Genomic DNA, 20,050 nt, shown 5'->3' on the forward strand with positions numbered 1-20,050 from the left:
TATTGGTTGGAAGTAATTTTTATTATCTTTACTGTAAATGTAGATCATCACCGATTTTAGGGAGTTTTGATTAAGTGATAAAGGTTGGGAGTCTAGTTTGGTTTTTTTTCTTTTGCTATATTTTGACACATAATGCTTGGAGTAAAACATGTTTAGAAAGGTGTGTAATCAAATAGAGAAAATAAATGAATAGACCCAGCCCTATGTCAGAAGTACGCACTGCCCTCTAAGGCCAACCTCAGTTCCACCAATGATACAATAAGATGGGCAGATGCACTCCATGACCAGCTGAGCAGACAATGCCTATCCAGAGCCCGAACATAGCAGGTCTCATTTCTCCCCAAAGCAGCCTTTAACTCCACACAGAGCAAGAAGGAAGGTGAAGAGAAAGTTAGAGAAGTAGTGAGAATCGAGGCTGAGAGAGAGACAGGTGGTGAAAGAGCAGAGTCTCGAAGAGACCATCTCATCCCTCCCCAACCTGTTTTTTGGACCAGTATTCCAACATCATGAAAGCAGATGAAGTGGGGTTTGACACTTTGCCCAAAAAATGCTACTTAGTCTTGGACTAGATGTTGTACGCAATAGATCTCAGCAGAAGTTTCTTTACTTAGGGCTCATTTTACAATACAGCACTATGGATTTGCGTGTGCTGAATACAAATAAGTCCATGGGAACTGAATGGACTTCTTTGCATGCTCATTGGTAGCGCTGCTTCGTAAAAGGAATGTAAGTCTTCTTAAGTGTGCTTTCCTATCACTAGATGGCATTCTTTTCTTTGATTTAATCTTCTTGTTTATACTGTACACCGAGCTGCTATTGCCCTAAGGAAAAGTAATATATCAAATAAAATAAACTATAAGAATTGCAAACCTGGTAATTCTTCTTGCTTTTTGGGGGTTTCTAGCTTAATTTGAACAAGGTCTGGCAAACACCTAGCTTACATTCTATCCCAACTTACTTTAGTCATTACAGTGACACACCTGAACAGAGGTACATGCTCCAAGTTTCTCCTCCAACCTCACAACCATGGACCCCTAAATCCATTCACCAAATGCTGCAGTTGGACAACAACTATAACTCCCCTGCTCCCTAGGAGCTGTCAATGCATTCTATATAGCATTCCTAGCCCTGGCTGATCTGACCCAAAATGGAACTTGGGTCTCTCTGCATTGCAATGTATAGCACTCTTAGCCAAAAGGCCTGCTTTCATACTCCAATTCTCGCTTTGCACAAAATTAGATTAAGATAATTTGAACACTAGCCTTTAGAGAAATAGACCACACGAGAAACAGAACACATTTTTCAATTTTATTTACATACATGGTTTCTAAAATTTTCATGCACTGAATGCCAGACTAATTATCAATGATACATAAAATCTGGATTATACAGAAATATACAAAGTAAATAGTACAAATAGCCACTCATTCCTTAATTACTCAATTCTTTACAATACTTTGTCAGCCATTTCAGGCACAGTTCTGACTTGGCTGTGTCACTTAAGGTCTCTCCAACTTCAGGCTTCTAAATCAGCCAGAAAATGAGGTCTAACATGACAGAGCACATAAGAATATGTTCTTCTCATCCTTCCAAATCTGATGCAGTTCTGACAAGTCAGCCACAACATTTAAAGAGATGGAGGAACTGGTGATGTTTGCAGAAACACTGAAAGTGGCCTTGGACTAGAAGACAGCACATCTTTTATTTATTTACTTGGATTTTGTTCACACCTTTTTCAATAATAGCTTAAGGTGAGTTACATTCCGGTACACTAGGTATTCCCGTCCCTGGAGGGCTCCGAATTTAATTTTATACCTGAGGCAATGGAGGGTTATGTGACTTGCCCAAGATCACAAGGGGCATCCTGGATGTGAAGCCCAGTGCTGTACTCACCAAGCTGCTCCTTCACTTCCACCACAGGAAACGTCACATTTCTAAATAGATTTAAGAACAATGCATCCAAAAAAATGTGGTTTCAGTCTGCAGGGAAGTGCTGGCAAATGTCTAAATATTTTTGAGACAAGCAACACGTTGGGTTCTTACCAGTCCTTTTCTGGACTCAGGCAGAAAGTTGACTAAATGCAACCCCCAACTACTAAAATTACTAATCTGTATTTCTTTGCTGGTTGGGCCCTGTGTTATCTTCATTGCACCAACTGTTAGCAGTTCTGTCAGGGCTCTAACACTGTAAAACATAACTTGCTTCAACAGGAGACCAGAACTTTTCTGCACTGGCCACTGTAATAACATCTCTTACACAGAAGGCAAACGGCAGGGTGTTAGCTCCTTGTACTGTATTAGTTCTTGATGTCCAAGAAGGGACTATGTTCAGAGCTTATGTCTGATGACCCATCGCACAGACAGATCAGTGTGAACTCACTGACAATTTCTGACATTCCATATGCTTGTTGCTTTTATAGTCAAAGCAAATAAACGCTGACCAATCTGCCTACACAGCAATAAATATCTTTATCTCTAAGCCATGTACATGTTTTGTGATATTGTTTATACTGTTGGTGAGCCAAAGAACCATAGCTTTTTTTTCACATTCATTTTGCAATGCTCTGTGAATCTCACACAACTTGCCCAATTCAGCTCAAGCACATGGGTACAACCTGTCACCTGCTTCTATTTCCTAAAATCCTATACCCTTTTCCTAACCCACTTAGCAGTCAAGATTCACAGGAATAAAGCCAATATACATTTATTAAAAGACTACTAGACTTACCTTCTCAATCAGATTTTTTGTGTCACATCAAGTGCAACAATCTAAACAATTAAACACTCAATTCTGGGAAAGCTTTTTGTTTGTTTTGACATGCTTTCTGGTGCTAAGAATTTAACCCCCCCCCTCCCAATAAAAGTATAAACTTCTTGATGTACCAGCATGGCAGGCAACTCAAATGTTAGAAATGTGCTCAGCACATGCAATGAACTGATAAGTTTGATGCACTGTACCATCTTCTAATGGCTATGGATAAAGTACCAGCATAAACAAAAGGGGGAGGGGTGCCATTTTCTTTCCTCCATTTTACAGCATCCTACTCTACAAAGGACACTTTATATTACTGAAACCCCTGGGATTTTATTTGGCGGAGCCTCACTTGTCACTGATTGACAAGGAGCACCTTATACAGAACTGTTCAAACCCAAGCAGCTTTCTATATTGTACATCACCTTTGAATGGAGAAATGCATGCAAGGGCCACCGTATTACCTTTAGTTTCTGTTTTTGGTCCATATCCTAAGGTCAAAGATTAGGAAAAACAATTTCGTGGTATTTTTGATAGCTGCCTCTGGGCTGGGCACAATTCCCTAGTAGCTGGCAATGAAGAATTTAGGGAGCTACAGCATTACTACTACTACTTAACATTTCTAGAGCGCTACTAGGGTTACGCAGCGCTGTACAGTTTAACAAAGAAGGACAGTCCCTGCTCAAAGGAGCTCACAATCTAAAGGACGAAATGTCAAGTTGGGGCAGTCTAGTAACATAACTACAAATTGTAGTTATCCTAGAATACTTGTTTCTAGTTTTCAAAACTCCTTTGGGAGATTTTATAAAATAAAGTTACTTGTGTGCCAGAGTTTCTAACATGGATCTTAAATCATGAGAAGCTAAAGGAGGTATAGATATTTACAGCTGACTTAGGATGCTCCACCACTAACTGCCTGAGCTCCAGGAGACCAAAAAGAATTATCTTCCTTGAACAAGTCTTAGACAAGAGCACTGGCTGGGCAGAGTACTCACTGTTAGGGCTGGACAGACTTCTTTCAAACTCAAAATACTCTGCGACTCAGACTGACATCTTACTGAATGCAGAGTCTCCAAACCAGTCTAGTGTTTACACACAAGTCCTGCACAGAGCCTCTCTTATTCACAGATGCAGCCTCCTGCTGAGGGCCTGGTTGCTGTCTCTCAAAATTTGGTCCTCGTTTCACTTATGACTGCACAGCAATAAAAGGGTCCCCAAAGCCAGGCAACGTAACTGGACTCTGAAGATCCACAAACATCCAGCCAATGGAGCAAGAAGGGTTGATGGGCATCGGATTTATTTTGCGACTTCCAAGTTAGGCCTCCTAGAGTATACGGTTAATGTGCATATACACTTATTTACAAAAGCCTTTGGCAATGGTCAGTAAAGCAGAAGATTACTGTAAAATAAGGCCTTAAAAATGACAGCTGCACAGATTGCATGGTAATAGGCACTTCCATGACAAGAACATACAAGACTACAAAAAAAATAAAAATTACAAAAAAGCCCAACATCATTCTTCTTAATGCAAGATGTTAGAAGGAAAAACAACACATGAGGAGAGGAAAAAAGTGCGATTCACAAAAGACCATAAACAAAAACGGATGAAGGAAATAAGACCGTATACAGGAGGACGAAGAGAAGTTTGAATTACACCACTATAAGCTTTGGTTGGAGCAGCTGCCAGCAAGCTGAGTAAGGTTATCACATTGGTGAGGGCGTGCATTCTGGAGTTAATTCCATGTCAAACGTAAGAGACTCTGAAAAAGAGGAAAATGAGACAGCAGTGAGCAACTGTGCTAATACCTTCAAACTAAGTAAATATAAAGGGATCATCACAAACACTTTCCAGAATCATGTGAAAGATTGATACTCTGATTATTTCATAGGGATGCCGAAAGTATTTTGATTTTTCACTTTGCAACACATTTACCAATGTGCAGCTAGGAGACCTAAGTCAGTTTCTGCTCTTTTATCCTTAGCCACAAATCATCCCCCTCTTACAACATTCCTTCAGTTGCTCTGGTTGCCTTGCTAGTTGCATAACATTTCTGTCTTGCTTGCTCTTGTGTAGTTACGCAGCAAGTTCCAGATTTTTCAGTTTTACTCTGACCCAACAGTTTCCTTCTGCTCCTTAGGACTTCCAGGCTCAGCTGGAAACAAAGCATCACGAGCTTCAACTTTGCAACTATCAGGGAATTTTCCCCCTATTCTGCATTTGGATTTTAGAGTTAATTGCTCATGTTTCCCAAAGCCAAGCTCAGGGGATGTTACAATTAGGTACACAAGTTACAGTAATTCTTGCAACGCAGGGTTAAGTGACTCACTCAAATTCACAAGGTGCATCAGTGGAAGAAGGATTTAACTACTATGCTTCTTGATTCACAGCTTGCTGTTCTAACCAGTAGGGTAAATCCTCTTGCGTTACTTCAGCCTTTCAATGCAGTGACAAAACTTGGCCGAGGCTCATGCATCAGGGCCCCTTTTAGAATCCTGCAATGATGGGCCATAAACAGGCTAGTAGTAGCCTAGTGGTTAAAGCAGCTGGCTGAGAACCAGAGAAGCCAAAGTTCAAAGCCTGTTTCTTGTGACCATGGGCAAGTCCTTCACTCTCTACTACCCCATATACAAAACTCAGAGCGCAAACTTTCTATGGACAGAGAAAATACCAAATGTAACCGATATGTAGCACTCCTTGAGCTCAGATCTGGAAGATGAGTAATCAAATCCCAAATTACATAAGTGTCACCACTGTATGATGACTTGCTCCCTTTCCCATAGGTGGTTACTACTTCCTCTGCAGCATCTCCAGCCCTGGCTGAGCAGGAATCAAACCAGATCCTTCTCCTTGGCAGCACTAAAATGCCATTGGGCCAAACCCGCTTTGTGGGTTTGAGGAACATTCATTAAAACTTAAGAAGCAAATTTATAAGGCAGATAACAAGAACAGTAGAGTATATAGTTTGTGCAGGTCTCAAAAACATTTTTTAAATAGTTGTTTTGTACTTTAATCTTATTGAAAATGGAGTTAGGTACCAGCCCCATGGTCTATCTTCAGCCAAAGTCTGAACCCAGTAAGTTAATTTTTGCTAAAGTTACTGTATTTCTAGATGGACTGAACCAGTTCTCAAGGGATTTTTTTTTAACATGAGTTGAAAGTGATCAGTGGCGCAGTGAAAGATGAACGCCTTCTCTGTGATATAACTACTGTAATGGTGAAGATAATGAGCTAGTTCCTGTAGCATAGATAGCACTCACACACAACCCTAACTTGGGAGCTCCTTCCAGCTTCCTGTTTGCCATGCCCATCACTTTCCCCAGTTCCAAGAGGTCTGAAACATGTTTTCCTCCCAGATCATTATCATCCTCTCCTCTGTAGCAGCTCCTGCTCCACTTTGGCTGACCTCCTGCATCTTCCAGCTTGTAAGATTTCTGAAGGGATATGTACCTATTTTGTATTACCTGATGCCTGGATGTCTAGATGACATGGACCGTCAGTTAATGTAACCACTTTGGCCACGTTACTACCTGGTTACTGTTAACACTGTCAAAAACCATCAGCCAGAAAATGCCACAATCCATTTATGCAAAGATCAAAATTATCAGTACACACCTGCTTCTCACAGCACATTGCCAAGTTTAGAGACTATCCAATAAGTTCTAACAGAACACAAAAATAGAGAGACAAAGCTATTAAAAAAAAAAAACCTTTAAACCACCAAAAAGTTACCGATTTCTCTGTAACACTGCACCAGTACAAAAGCAAATAGACATAGCATGGCCTATTTGCCTTCATGTATTGTGAGGTTCCAGTTTTCTCCTGACAATGCACCAGTACATCACAAAATAAAAGGAGAAAAAGCCTTAATCTAACCCTGGTAACCAAGAGCATTCACAACACAAATGCAACGAAATGTTCACTCTTGCTAGGAAATCAGAGCTGTTCAGCTCCTCCATATGTTGCTCTTGTAATACCCTTAATCTTCTTTTTCCTTGCTTGGCCATCAAAATTGATACTCCATAACCCTGAAGTGCTCAAAACACGAGAAAAATTTAAGAAATGCCCTACTGCTTACTTTTATAAACAGACCTCTGAAATGAAGCAGCTCACTTTAGATAAATCAGAATTAAGATGTCCAGGTCAGGATGTACTCAATTCTACCTGCACTTTACTAAAGGCTCTGCCAAACACCAAGCCTTTTATGACATATGTTTAAGGATGTGCAGGAATGCATACATATTTGCTGTCATGTACAGTGGCAGTCACTTTGCAAATACATGCATGCATAAAAAGCAGCATCACCTCAGTAATTGTACAGCTAACTGCTCACATACTGTATAGGGGGATCATTTTATAAACATGTATATACAGTGAAGCAATTTTTTAAAAATTTATAGTGAAAAATAAAATTGGAGCATTAAAGGACAATTACTTCCTTAATCTTGCACGTAAAGCTCTGATTAAGCACTGCTTAAAAATCTGCTTTTCTACAGGTGCAAAACCAGATAGGGTACATGTACTCCTGTTGTCCAATTGAGACTACATATGTTTTGTCCACCCAAACTACGCTCATAAAATGTCCCCTTGAAATCTCTAGGTCCCAAGAACCTATATGTGATCTACTCCTGTAAATGCCCCTAAAATGATTCCCAAAGTCTGCCACAATTTAACATTATAAATTATTTTTCTAAGTCTTAGAAAAATAATTTATAACGTTAACTCCTGCTTTCTGAGGCACCCTAGATAAGGATGCCCTACAGATCAGTGGTGTAGCTACAGGTGGGCCTGGGTGGGCTGTGGCCCACACAAAACTGGCAATCCCCAAACCCCACCAGCTAAAGGTTTCCTCCTCCTCAGGCAGCCAATGCTCTTCCAAATGGCAGCTGGCACTGCACACCAGCCCCTCTCCACAGTTCACCCGTGTGGAAGCACTGAGCAATTACGGACTCCTGGCAGCAGTGTCAGCTCAAGTCAAGTGTCTGCCAGCTGCTGTTTGGAAGAGCACTGGCTGCCCGAGGAAGAAATCGTCAGCTGTGCAGTTTGGGGATCCCCACCAGCTAAGATATTTAATATTTTGTGTTTGAAGGTAGGGGGAGAGGCAGAATGCAGGGGGCCAGGAGGGACTGAATTCTGTGCCCATCCATTTTGGGCTCAGGCCCACCCAAAATTGGCTGTCTACAGATATTGAAACCTGTAAACAAAGATCACTGGAGATCTGCTAAAATTCAGTACTATAACAGAGCACCTAATTTAACCATGCTTTTTACTTGTGGCAATAAGCAAGGTTGCCATTTTAAAACAAAAACAAATCCTTACCAAATGGACCAGATCCTGTAGCTTCATTCCCTTCTGCGTTATGTCCAAACTGCATCAGTGAATCTAAAGTGCGAGGGGACATTGGCAAGTCAATGGTACTACTGCAGGTGGTCCTGAATTGACAGGGGAAAAGGCATAATCTCCATCAAAACCTTCATTTGGCTGAGAAAAACAACCTACACAAAAATACTGAGTGCATGGCCTAACTGATGATCAAAGTACATCCATTTGTTGGTTTTTAAACTGGCTATAAAGGCACACACTGACTTACAGGCTTATCTCAAATACTTACGGTGTTACACAGATAAACTTGGTCTTCAAATATGGAGCAGTACCTGTCAAGAAAAGAGTAGTTGTATTTATCAAGGTGACCCTGCAGCAGCAAAACAGTTGAAAGACCAACAGCCATTTCTAACATCAATAAAACCACCACCATTATCTTCAGAGTCAGCACTGGCAGGAAAAACAATCAAAAACAACAAAAACAAAATAAGCAGTACTGCAGGAAATCACAAGTCTCCGATGAAAGACAAGCTTTGAAAAAAATTACACCTTCATATACTGAACCATCAAAAAAGGAACAAAAAACAGAGCTCACTTTCTGGAATATGTATGCATGTATCCATAAGTGGATTAAAAAACCTCACAAAACACCCCATCATATACTGAAAATATAGTGCAGAGAGGACAATATACATACAAGCTATCAGGTGAAACACACAGCCATACAGTGGTGGAAATAAGTATTTGATCCCTTGCTGATTTTGTAAGTTTGCCCACTGACAAAGACATGAGCAGCCCATAATTGAAGGGTAGGTTATTGGTAACAGTGAGAGATAGCACATCACAAATTAAATCCGGAAAATCACATTGTGGAAAGTATATGAATTTATTTGCATTCTGCAGAGGGAAATAAGTATTTGATCCCCCACCAACCAGTAAGAGATCTGGCCCCTACAGACCAGGTAGATGCTCCAAATCAACTCGTTACCTGCATGACAGACAGCTGTCGGCAATGGTCACCTGTATGAAAGACACCTGTCCACAGACTCAGTGAATCAGTCAGACTCTAACCTCTACAAAATGGCCAAGAGCAAGGAGCTGTCTAAGGATGTCAGGGACAAGATCATACACCTGCACAAGGCTGGAATGGGCTACAAAACCATCAGTAAGACGCTGGGCGAGAAGGAGACAACTGTTGGTGCCATAGTAAGAAAATGGAAGAAGTACAAAATGACTGTCAATCGACAAAGATCTGGGGCTCCACGCAAAATCTCACCTCGTGGGGTATCCTTGATCATGAGGAAGGTTAGAAATCAGCCTACAACTACAAGGGGGGAACTTGTCAATGATCTCAAGGCAGCTGGGACCACTGTCACCACGAAAACCATTGGTAACACATTACGACATAACGGATTGCAATCCTGCAGTGCCCGCAAGGTCCCCCTGCTCCGGAAGGCACATGTGACGGCCCGTCTGAAGTTTGCCAGTGAACACCTGGATGATGCCGAGAGTGATTGGGAGAAGGTGCTGTGGTCAGATGAGACAAAAATTGAGCTCTTTGGCATGAACTCAACTCGCCGTGTTTGGAGGAAGAGAAATGCTGCCTATGACCCAAAGAACACCGTCCCCACTGTCAAGCATGGAGGTGGAAATGTTATGTTTTGGGGGTGTTTCTCTGCTAAGGGCACAGGACTACTTCACCGCATCAATGGGAGAATGGATGGGGCCATGTACCGTACAATTCTGAGTGACAACCTCCTTCCCTCCGCCAGGGCCTTAAAAATGGGTCGTGGCTGGGTCTTCCAGCACGACAATGACCCAAAACATACAGCCAAGGCAACAAAGGAGTGGCTCAGGAAGAAGCACATTAGGGTCATGGAGTGGCCTAGCCAGTCACCAGACCTTAATCCCATTGAAAACTTATGGAGGGAGCTGAAGCTGCGAGTTGCCAAGCGACAGCCCAGAACTCTTAATGATTTAGAGATGATCTGCAAAGAGGAGTGGACCAAAATTCCTCCTGACATGTGTGCAAACCTCATCATCAACTACAGAAGACGTCTGACCGCTGTGCTTGCCAACAAGGGTTTTGCCACCAAGTATTAGGTCTTGTTTGCCAGAGGGATTAAATACTTATTTCCCTCTGCAGAATGCAAATAAATTCATATACTTTCCACAATGTGATTTTCCGGATTTAATTTGTGATGTGCTATCTCTCACTGTTACCAATAACCTACCCTTCAATTATGGGCTGCTCATGTCTTTGTCAGTGGGCAAACTTACAAAATCAGCAAGGGATCAAATACTTATTTCCACCACTGTACATGCATAGACAGGCGATTTCCTACATTTTCTTTCCTTTGGAAAGCTAACAAAATGCAATGTCTTTGCTGTTAACGACCAAGGTGTACTTTACATAAGAAGCTAATCAAAGATAACTGGTCTGAATTCCTCCAAGCAAGTATAAAGAAGTTCAGATCTACAATTAAAAACTGGTCAAGATGCTTGTCTAAAAAGAAGGGACTCTTATACATTGGTTCTCTATTGTAGTACATATCAAATTTATAAGGGGGGTGGACACATGATGCTGAGTTTCTGAATAGAGATACGAGGAGTATAGCTCCTACAGAATACCCCAGAAATCCGCTATTACCTCCTGGTCTGAAAGGTGCAGCAACAAGGGTGTGGTGCCCCAAGAAGATAGGTAAAGCTCAAAGATGTGGCCGCACGAAGAACAGCTAGACTGCAAAACGGCAGCAGAGGGAGCCCTGGTGGTCTCCGCACTTGCTGAGGAGTGGGTGCATGAGATTTCCCGCATTGTTTTGGCTGCCTTGGAAGATAAACTTAATAAGCTCTGTTCTACTATGGTAGAAATTGAAGGAAGATTTGAGTCACATGCTCAGTGCCTGATGGAGGTCAAATAACGAGTCTTGGTACCAGAAGAAGACAGCTGAGAAGTGATGCAGAAGATAGGAGCTTTGGAAAAATAAATAAAAGAGAGAGACAGACACTGCAGAAAACCAAAATCACAGAAACAATTTGCTGTCTGGTTACTGGAGTGGTTGGGCCTGCACACAAACAGCCCCACTTATTGCTGTGAACATGCACACCAGATTGGCCCTTGTAGAGAAGGGGGATCATTGACCCAGAGCAGCAATAGCCCAAGTATGTGAGCTGGTTAGACAAGGAGTGGGTACCATATGCCAATCAAAGGGCAGTGTCCATTATACTTCAATGACTACTCTGGCCAAGTGACATTACAACAGTGGGAGATGGACCTGCATTGGAAATGCCTGAAATTCAGATTGCTCTTTCTGGCTACATTACAGGTGCAGCACGGCGGACAAACGGTACTGTTCAATTCCAAGGAGGAGGGGAAGATTTTGTAGACAAGCTGAATGGTTCAAGCCCCTGCAATAACCAACAATAAATCCTGAAGGTGGAAGCACCTTTGTATCAATGCTACCTGACATTGGGTAGTAGTGTGTTAGTTTGCAGCTGAACAGTGGATATATTGAATGAGAATTGTCATGTGCAATCTTTGTGCTTTGGATGTCAACTGAAAGTTTTGCCCAAACTGAAAAGGCTGTGCAAGTGTTTGGTGAGTTGGTGTTCTGTGAAGGCTTGGAGCATGTACCACTTGCAATAAAATGCTCAAAGTGGCCAACGGAGGAAGAAAGCTGGCTTGTCACAAGAAAGGGCAGTGCTGGTGCTGTTTGCACGTGCATGCATGCGTGTGGACAAATGTGCAAAATTGTTTTCACAATTTAAAAATATACTGAGCTGGAGGGGAAATGGGTAGCTGATATATTGTGGCATTTAGTGTGGTTGTGCAGGGGTGAAACTGAATGGCTTCCTGTCTATTGCATTGTACACTTTAAAACCACACTATATAATTTTGGCTTCAAGATGCAGTGGAAAAGGGCCTCATTGGAGTGTATGATTCAGCATATATGGCGAAACGTATTGCCAACCCTTTTGCTTGAACCATCCAACACTGGGTACATGATTTGGAGGATGAGTACACTCTTAGCGAATTTAGAGGAGTCGTCTCTGGAGCACTGGAACTGACAGTTTATCTCCTTCCAGGAAACACAGTAAAAGGTTTTGCATCAACTGTATATGAACCCTAGTCATGTCCACAAAATTTGGCCAACTAGATCCGCTCAAGAAGGTACTTATATTCATTGTTGGTGGTCTTATTCAAAGACTTCCCAATTCTGGGAGACACTCTGGATTAATCTTGAGAGACTTCTTCAATGTGCTATACCCAAATCCTCAAAATTGTGCCTACTAGATCTGGATGATGACCTGGAGCTGCCCAGTGAGGAACAAGTACTATTTGTGAGGAAATCATGTTTGATGGCAAAACGTGTTTTGTTGCAATGGATTTATCTTGAGCCTCCAACATTGTCCGTTTTGTTGAAATCAAATGCATTCTTTACTATATGGAACATTTATCGGTCTTGGGCATCAATCACAAAAAGATTAACTTCTTTATCAAAGTGTGTACTCCATTTATGGACTCTCTGAAAACCAGATTACACAGTGGACTTTTAAATGCACTTCAATGCTAATGCATGGGAGCTGGGCACCACTTTCTTTTCATGATTTCTTTGATGTTACAGAGCTTGACAGTGCATTGGGTCTCAGGGTATACTGCAATTGGAGGAGGGGAGGGAAGGAGGGGATTTCTTCTTATTTTTTTTCTTTTCACGTTTTGATACCTTTTGTACTTGTATTTTTCATTAAAACTTAATAAAGATGATTTATTAAAACACACACACACACACACTATATATATTTCTTATTGCATAAATACCAAGTTCGAAAATTGTTGCCCTAAATGTTGATGGGTTCATTCTCCAGATTCTGACATAACATTCCTAGAGCCTGGGCATAAGTAAAGGAGATGCAGTCTGCTAGCCAATTAAATTATACATTTGGTGATGGCTACCCTCATCCGGTTTCGGTCAAAAGAAACAAAAAGCTGGGTGTATTGTTTATTGGCTTTAGTCTGCTCCAGATAGAAGGCTAAGACTCGCTTGCAATCCAAGGTATGCAGTACATTCTCGCCAAGATGGGCATATGGTTTTTGGGAAAAATGTTAGTAGGATGATTGACTGATTAAGCTGGAACTCAGACAGGAAGTTAGGATATGTGCAGCGAACTACTCTATTGTGGTGAAACTTAGTGTAAGGTGGATCAGTAGCTCACTGACTCTGCAAGTTGAAGTGACCACCACCAAAAATACAACTTCCCAGGTCAAATACTTCAGATGAAAGGAATCAAGCAGCTCAAAAGGAGCTTTCATCAGCTGGGTGAGGACAACATTGAGATCTCATAACACAGAGGTTTGACAAGGGCTTTGTTAACAACAAACCTTGCATGAAGCGAACTACAGGCTGTAAGAGATGAGCTCATCTCCTACATGGTGATAAGCACTAATTACACTTAGATGAACTCTTACAGAGTTGGTTTTCAAACCAGACTCAGAGGTGAAGTTGCAGGAGGTATTCAAGCAGTTTCTGTGTTGGGCAGGTGAGGGGATCTAAAGCCTTGCCCTCACACCAGACAGTAAACCTCCTCCACTTAAAGGAGATAACACCTCTTAGTGGAATCTTTCTTGGAAGCCAGCAAGATACAGGAGACTCTCTCTGGCAAATCTAAGGATTGAAATTCTATACTCTGAACATCCAAGGGCCAGAGACAGGAGGTTCTACGTGATGAGGGTCGGAAAATATTCCGACGTTCACGGATCTTTGGAGGACAACTCCAGAAGGGGAAACCAGATCTGTCTTGGGCCAGAAATGTGAAATTAGGATCATTGATCAATAGTCTTGTTGGAGTTTTAGCAGTCTTCTCTATGAGAAAGGTATTGGAGGATACACATACAGAATTTCCCTTCCCCTAGGAAGACACTAGTCTGCTTTGTGACCTGAGTCTGGAACTGAACTTGTGGACTTTCTTGTTCAGATGAGTGACAAAAATATCTACCGAGGGTATGCCCCACTCTCAAAGATCTTGCTGGCTACATCCATGTTGAGAGACCACTACATGTGGTTGCAAAGCCCTGCTCAGTCTGCCAGGCAGTTCTCCTTTCCTAGTAGGTATGTGACTCAAGAGGACCATTCCATGAAGGAGGGACAACTACCACATTCTCACTGCTTTCTCACACAAGGGGTAGGATCCAGTACCCTCTGCTTGTTCACGTAGAACACTGCAACCTAAATATCCATTTGAATGAGAATAATTTGGGTTCTGTAACTGATCTCTGAAAGCCTTTAGAGCATTCTACATGGCCCTCAGCTCGAGCAGGCTGATATGGAGACTGTTTCCTGAGCAGATAAAGTTCCCTGGATGTGAAGCCCATCCACATGAACTTCTCATCCCAGGTTAGATACAGCTTCTGTTAGTCTCATAGTCAAATTTGTTTCAGTTGTTCACCAGAGAAGAGTATGAGTCAACTCTGGAAGAATCTGGATTACATCCACTACATTTGTAGCTGCCTGAGACCACTGAGAGGTCTACTGGGCCTCTCTCAAATGGAGATGTGCCAAGTGCGTGACATGCACTGTTTAAGTCATGAGGCCCATCAATCTCAACATCTGTCAAGCTGTGACCTGCTTGCTGTTTTGGACTTGTGAGGTGAGTGTTGAAAAGCTCTCTGCTCTCATTTTTGGAAGAAAAGCTTGTGAGGCAAATATTGATAAGGTCTCTGCTCTCGTTTGTGGAAGAAAAGCCCAAGCTTGCAATGTATCTAGCAGGGCTCCTATGTACTCCAATTGCTGAACCAGAAGGTGGGACTTGGGGTAGTTTATCACAAACCCTGGTAGTTCCAACACCCAAATACTTAAGTGCATTGGACTCTAATGCCCCCTCCTGCGATGTGCTCTTGACCAGCCAATTGCCCACATAGGGAAACACATACTCCCAGACTGTGCAAATATGCCACAACTACTGCTAGACACTTAGTGAATACACCGGGAGCTGACACGAGGCCAAATGGCAGAATGTGGGGACTGGTAGTGGTGTTTCCATATCTGGAATCTGAGATACCTCCTGTGACTGGGAAGCACTGAAATGCAGGTATAGGCACCCTTTAAGTCCAGAGAGAACAGCTAATCATTTTCCTGAATCATGGGGAGAAGGGTGCCCAAGGACATCGTCTCTGACCAGGCATTTGTTCAGGGCCCTTAGGTCTAAGATGGGACAAAATCCCCCATCGTTTGGGACAAGGAAGTATCTGGAATAGAATCACTTTCCCTTCTTCCCTTGGTGGTATGGATTCGACCGCACTGGTCTATAGAAGGACGGAGATTTCCTCTACAAGTACTTGCTTGTACTGAGAGCTCATGAAAGATGCATTCAGTGGGCAATTTGGTGGTCTTTGATGCCAATGCAGTGCATACCCGAGACAGACTATTTGAAAAACCCACCGGTCAGAGGTTATAAAGAGCCACCTGTGTTGGTAAAAATTAAGCCTCCCTCCTACTGGTAAACCATCCAGGACAATTACTTTGAGTGTAGCTAAGCTCTCCTGGAGCTAGTCAAAAACTCATCCCTTGCTTCGACTGGGGAGTGGCTGGGGCTTCTGAGGGTGGGACTGGAGAGGCTGAGAATGCTAAGCTTGGGGTTTCTGGGCAGAACGAGAAGGGGGGCAGAAACCTACACCTTTGAGAGTAGTAGGATCACCTCCTATGCTCACTCAAAAACCTCATAGAAGAGGCTGCAGCTGGAGGTTGCTGAGATAGGGTTTGAATGTTATCAGTATGTTTTAAGAGGTCTGCGACCTCTTCTACCTGGCCTCCAAACAGATTGGCACCTCAGCAAGGAACGTCAGCCAATTTCTCCTGAACTGCTGGTTTATTTATTAGGATTTATTTACCACCTTTTTGAAGGAATTCACTCAAGGCGGTGTACAGTAAGAATAGATCAAACATGAGCAATAGACAATTACAGCAGTAAAAATATTCGAACAATACAATGTATGGAATGGTATACTACTTGCAATGACAACACCATTAACACACCAAAACTGAATCTCCCAATCTCGGACACCCTAAAAATTCTTGGAGTTACCATTGATCGACACCTAACACTTGAGAACCATGCGAAAAACACAACCAAGAAGATGTTCCACTCAATGTGGAAATTAAAAAGAGTAAGACCTTTCTTCCCAAGGACCGTCTTCCGTAACCTGGTACAATCAATGGTACTCAGTCATCTAGACTACTGCAACGCACTATACGCTGGCTGCAAAGAACAAATAATCAAGAAACTTCAGACAACCCAGAACTCTGCAGCCAGACTCATTCGGTAAAACAAAATATGAAAGTGCTAAGCCCCTAAGAGAAAAGCTACACTGGCTCCCACTTAAAAAACGCATCACGTTCAAAATATGCTCCCTAGTTCACAAAATCATTCACGGAGATGCCCCAGCCTACACGTCAGACCTGATAGACTTACCACCCAGGAATGCAAAAAAATCATCTCACCTGCAAAGGTCTAAAATACAAATTAACGCATGCGTCAACCTTTTCATACCTGAGCACACAATTCTGGCACGTGCTGCTGCGCAACTTAAAAACGATTTATGAACTAACTTCCGCAAACTATTGAAGACCCGTCTCTTTAACAAGGTATACCACAAAGACCAACAAACGTGAACTCCTCCACATACATCCAGAACTGTCTTATAATATCCGCTTGTTATACTACTATCATGTTACCCAAGATCCTTCTGTAATACTAAATGCCTATTTTCTTATATAATTCCACTACTCATGATATATTGTAAACCACATTGAGCCTGCAAAGAGGTGGGAAAATGTGGGATACAAATGCAATAAATAAATAAACACAATATGTACTAGAACATAATAGCCTCACTAATCCACTTCACCAACCCAGTTATGAAAGCCCACCTTCTATAATTACCCTAATAAATCCCTTCCTTCTTCTTTCTTCCTTTAATTAATCTCTGCACAATACTAACTGTACCTGATATACTGGAATAACTATGTAAGCCACATTGAGCTTGCAAATAGATGGGAAAATGTGGGATACAAATGCAATAAATAAATAACTGGTTGTAGGTCACAGACACACAGCCATAGACAACAATCAGTTCTGTTCAGCAACAGGGATCCATATTGTTTCCCATTTTATTTAATATCTACCTCAAGCCTCTGGCTGCGCTACTTCGGTCAATGGACACAACATTTTACATCTATGCTGATGACATGCAACTGCTCATACCCACTGAACCAGATCTACCCACACCTCTGAGTAAACTGACTGCCTACTTAACTGCTTACTCCATAAGGATATTAGGATACAGTTTTTGTCAGTTTCAGGATAGCTATTGGATTAGCTACGAGCTCCAGTAAATGGCATGTGCTTTCTCTAGTTTCTCTATATCCCTCCTGCTTCTTTATTCAGTGCTATTACCATTCAGAACCCCAAGAATTTACCTCCTTGCAAAACTGAAGATAACACAGAAAATCAACGACTACCTGAGTCTGAGGGTTCAGGATGTTCCTGGCTCTCTGGACGGCAGTATTTCCCAAAGGCATCCTCTTTGGGAATGTCAGGGTATAAATAGACAAGGGGTGATACCAGAATATTTGTGGCATCCATGATTTTATATCCCATGATAATTTCTGCAAAAGACATGCTGTTGAGCTGCTGTTTGGTGTATGGTTCCACAGACTGGATTTGTGTTTTTCCTGTTATGCATCAAGAAAACAAATTTATTTATTATACAATGTTTAAACAGAACAGAATACAACAACATTTAAATGGCATTCTTTAAGCCTCTCCCCAAGAGTATGCCCCTAATGGAAACAGCTATGGCGTTATCTATTATACTACAAAGTACTCACAAGCTCCCACCTTTCATCAAGATGAGGCACATGTATTACTGCTAGCAGCCCTTGAAAACCAAAGGTGGGCAACCACAGTCTGAGGGCCACAACCCAGTCAGGTTTTCAAGATTTCCACAATGAATATATATCACTTGATTTATATGTACTTCTTCCTCTGTAAGCAAATAGATCTCATGCATATTCAATGTGTAAATCTTGAAAATCTACCTGGGTTTTGGCCCTCAAGGACCATGGTTGCCCACCCCTGCACTACGCAGTGTATCAATTCCAGCTTTAAAAAAAAATCCTTTCACAGGTCACCAAAACACAGTTTACTAGGCTTTAGAATCTGCTTCAGCACAGGGAGGTTAAATCACCTTCAAGATCTCAGTGCCAGTGGTGAATGGGAGAACACATGTCCACATCTCGGTGCTCTAACTGCTATGCTAAATTGCAAGTAAAGGTAAGTTACTTACCTGTAGCAGGTGTTCTCACAGGACAGCAAGCATATAGTCTCATATGTGGGGGTGTCATCATCCATGGAGCCCGACACTAACAAGTGCATTGTCACTTTAAATCTGAGGCAGTACCCCCACTGCGCAAGCATGGGTGTCTTCCTGCTCAATGCTCAAGCACAGGACCAGCAGTACAGTACTAAAAGCTAAGATGACAACTCCCAGGGGAGGCAGGAGGGCTGTCAAGAGACATAGCTGGGCCCGCAAGCCACACCCCCCACTCACACCACCACTCCCACCCCCTTACTTTTCTGATTTTGCCTCCAAGGGGTGACCCGAGCCCGGCACTGGCAAGCCGCTTCCTGTGTGCCTGCTCCTGTCTGTGCCGGGAGTCAGGACCCAGATGCTTGCATTAACGCAATATCGCACTAATGCAATCATCTGGGTCCTGGGCGGCACGCAGAAGAAGGGGAGAACAGACCCGGAAGTAGGCAGCAAGAAGCAGCTTGCCGGTGTCGGGCCCGGGCTTCCCCTTGGAGGCCAGTCCTGGTGAATTTTGCCCCCCCCCCCCCCCTCCGGTGGCCCAGAAGGGATGTGAGAATATATGCCTGCTGTCATCAGAAAACACTTGCTACAGGTAAGTAACTTAGTTTTCTCTGAGGACTAACAGGCATTATTCTCACATGTGGGACTCACTAGCTACCAGGCTCACAATATAAATCATTTTCTGCAATTAAAAAGATCGTGAGCTTGGTGGAAACAAAAAGGCAGGAGGGTAGAGTGGGCTTTAAAATAGTAAAAAGATTTTGCAGGAATGCTTGTCCAAACATGCTATCCCACCTGGAATGTTGCTCCAGATAGTAGTGAGCAATGAAGGTGTGGACAGAAGACCACATAGTCGCCTTGCAAATGTCATCAATGGAGGCAAAGCAGAAATGGGCTACTGAAGTTGCCATGGCTCTCACATTATGAGCAGTGACTTAGCCTTAGCCATCAAGGGTCAGCCCAGCCTGAGCATACGTGTAGAAGATACACAGCAAGGCAAGTTGAGATTGTATGTTTGGTGATGGCGCTCTCTAATCTGTTAGGGTCGAAGGACACAAAAAGCTGGGAGGATTTCCAATGAGGTTTCGTATGTTCCAGATAGTATACTACAGCATGCTTGCAGTACTGCTTCTCCAGGATTACAGCGTGGCTTAGAGAAAACGACAGGTAGTGGAATGGATTGAGATGGAACTCTGATACCACTTTAGGAAGGAATTTGGGGTGGGTTTGGAGTGCAACCTTGTTGTGGAAGAACCTGGTACAAGGAGGGTCTGCCACAAGGGCTTGAAACTCACCAACTCTTCTGGCAGAAGTAAAAGCTATTAACAACACTACCTTAAAATGTGAAGAATTTAAGAGAACGACGAAGCGGTTCAAATTAATTTAATTTATTTATTTGGATTTTGCTAACACCTTTTTCAGTAGTAGCTCAAGGTGAGTTACATTCAGGTTTCATGAGAGCTGTTAAGATGACATTCATATCCCATGCCACTGGAGCCGAATTGATAGGAGGTTTTGGTACAAAACAAACCTTTCACAAATCTAACTATTAAGGGATGAACTGAAACTGGTTTATTACCAACTTTAGAATGAAAAGCACTGATAGCACTCA

At 42.4% G+C, this 20,050-nt stretch overlaps 1 protein-coding gene across 1 annotated transcript in view; it reads right to left on the minus strand.

Moving 5' to 3' along the window:
• Nucleotides 1-1,287: 1,287 nt before the first annotated feature.
• Nucleotides 1,288-20,050, minus strand: part of STAT3 (signal transducer and activator of transcription 3) — a 159,868-nt gene continuing 141,105 nt past the window's right edge. The window contains 4 exon segments of the mRNA XM_030221968.1: nt 1,288-4,512; nt 8,070-8,182; nt 8,362-8,404; nt 17,588-17,800. Of these exon segments, the coding sequence (XP_030077828.1) occupies nt 4,457-4,512; nt 8,070-8,182; nt 8,362-8,404; nt 17,588-17,800 (425 nt within the window). The 3' untranslated portion in view covers nt 1,288-4,456.

Source organism: Microcaecilia unicolor, chromosome 12, assembly GCF_901765095.1.
Source record: "Microcaecilia unicolor chromosome 12, aMicUni1.1, whole genome shotgun sequence".
In the NCBI taxonomy this organism is placed as follows: Eukaryota; Metazoa; Chordata; class Amphibia; order Gymnophiona; family Siphonopidae; genus Microcaecilia; species Microcaecilia unicolor.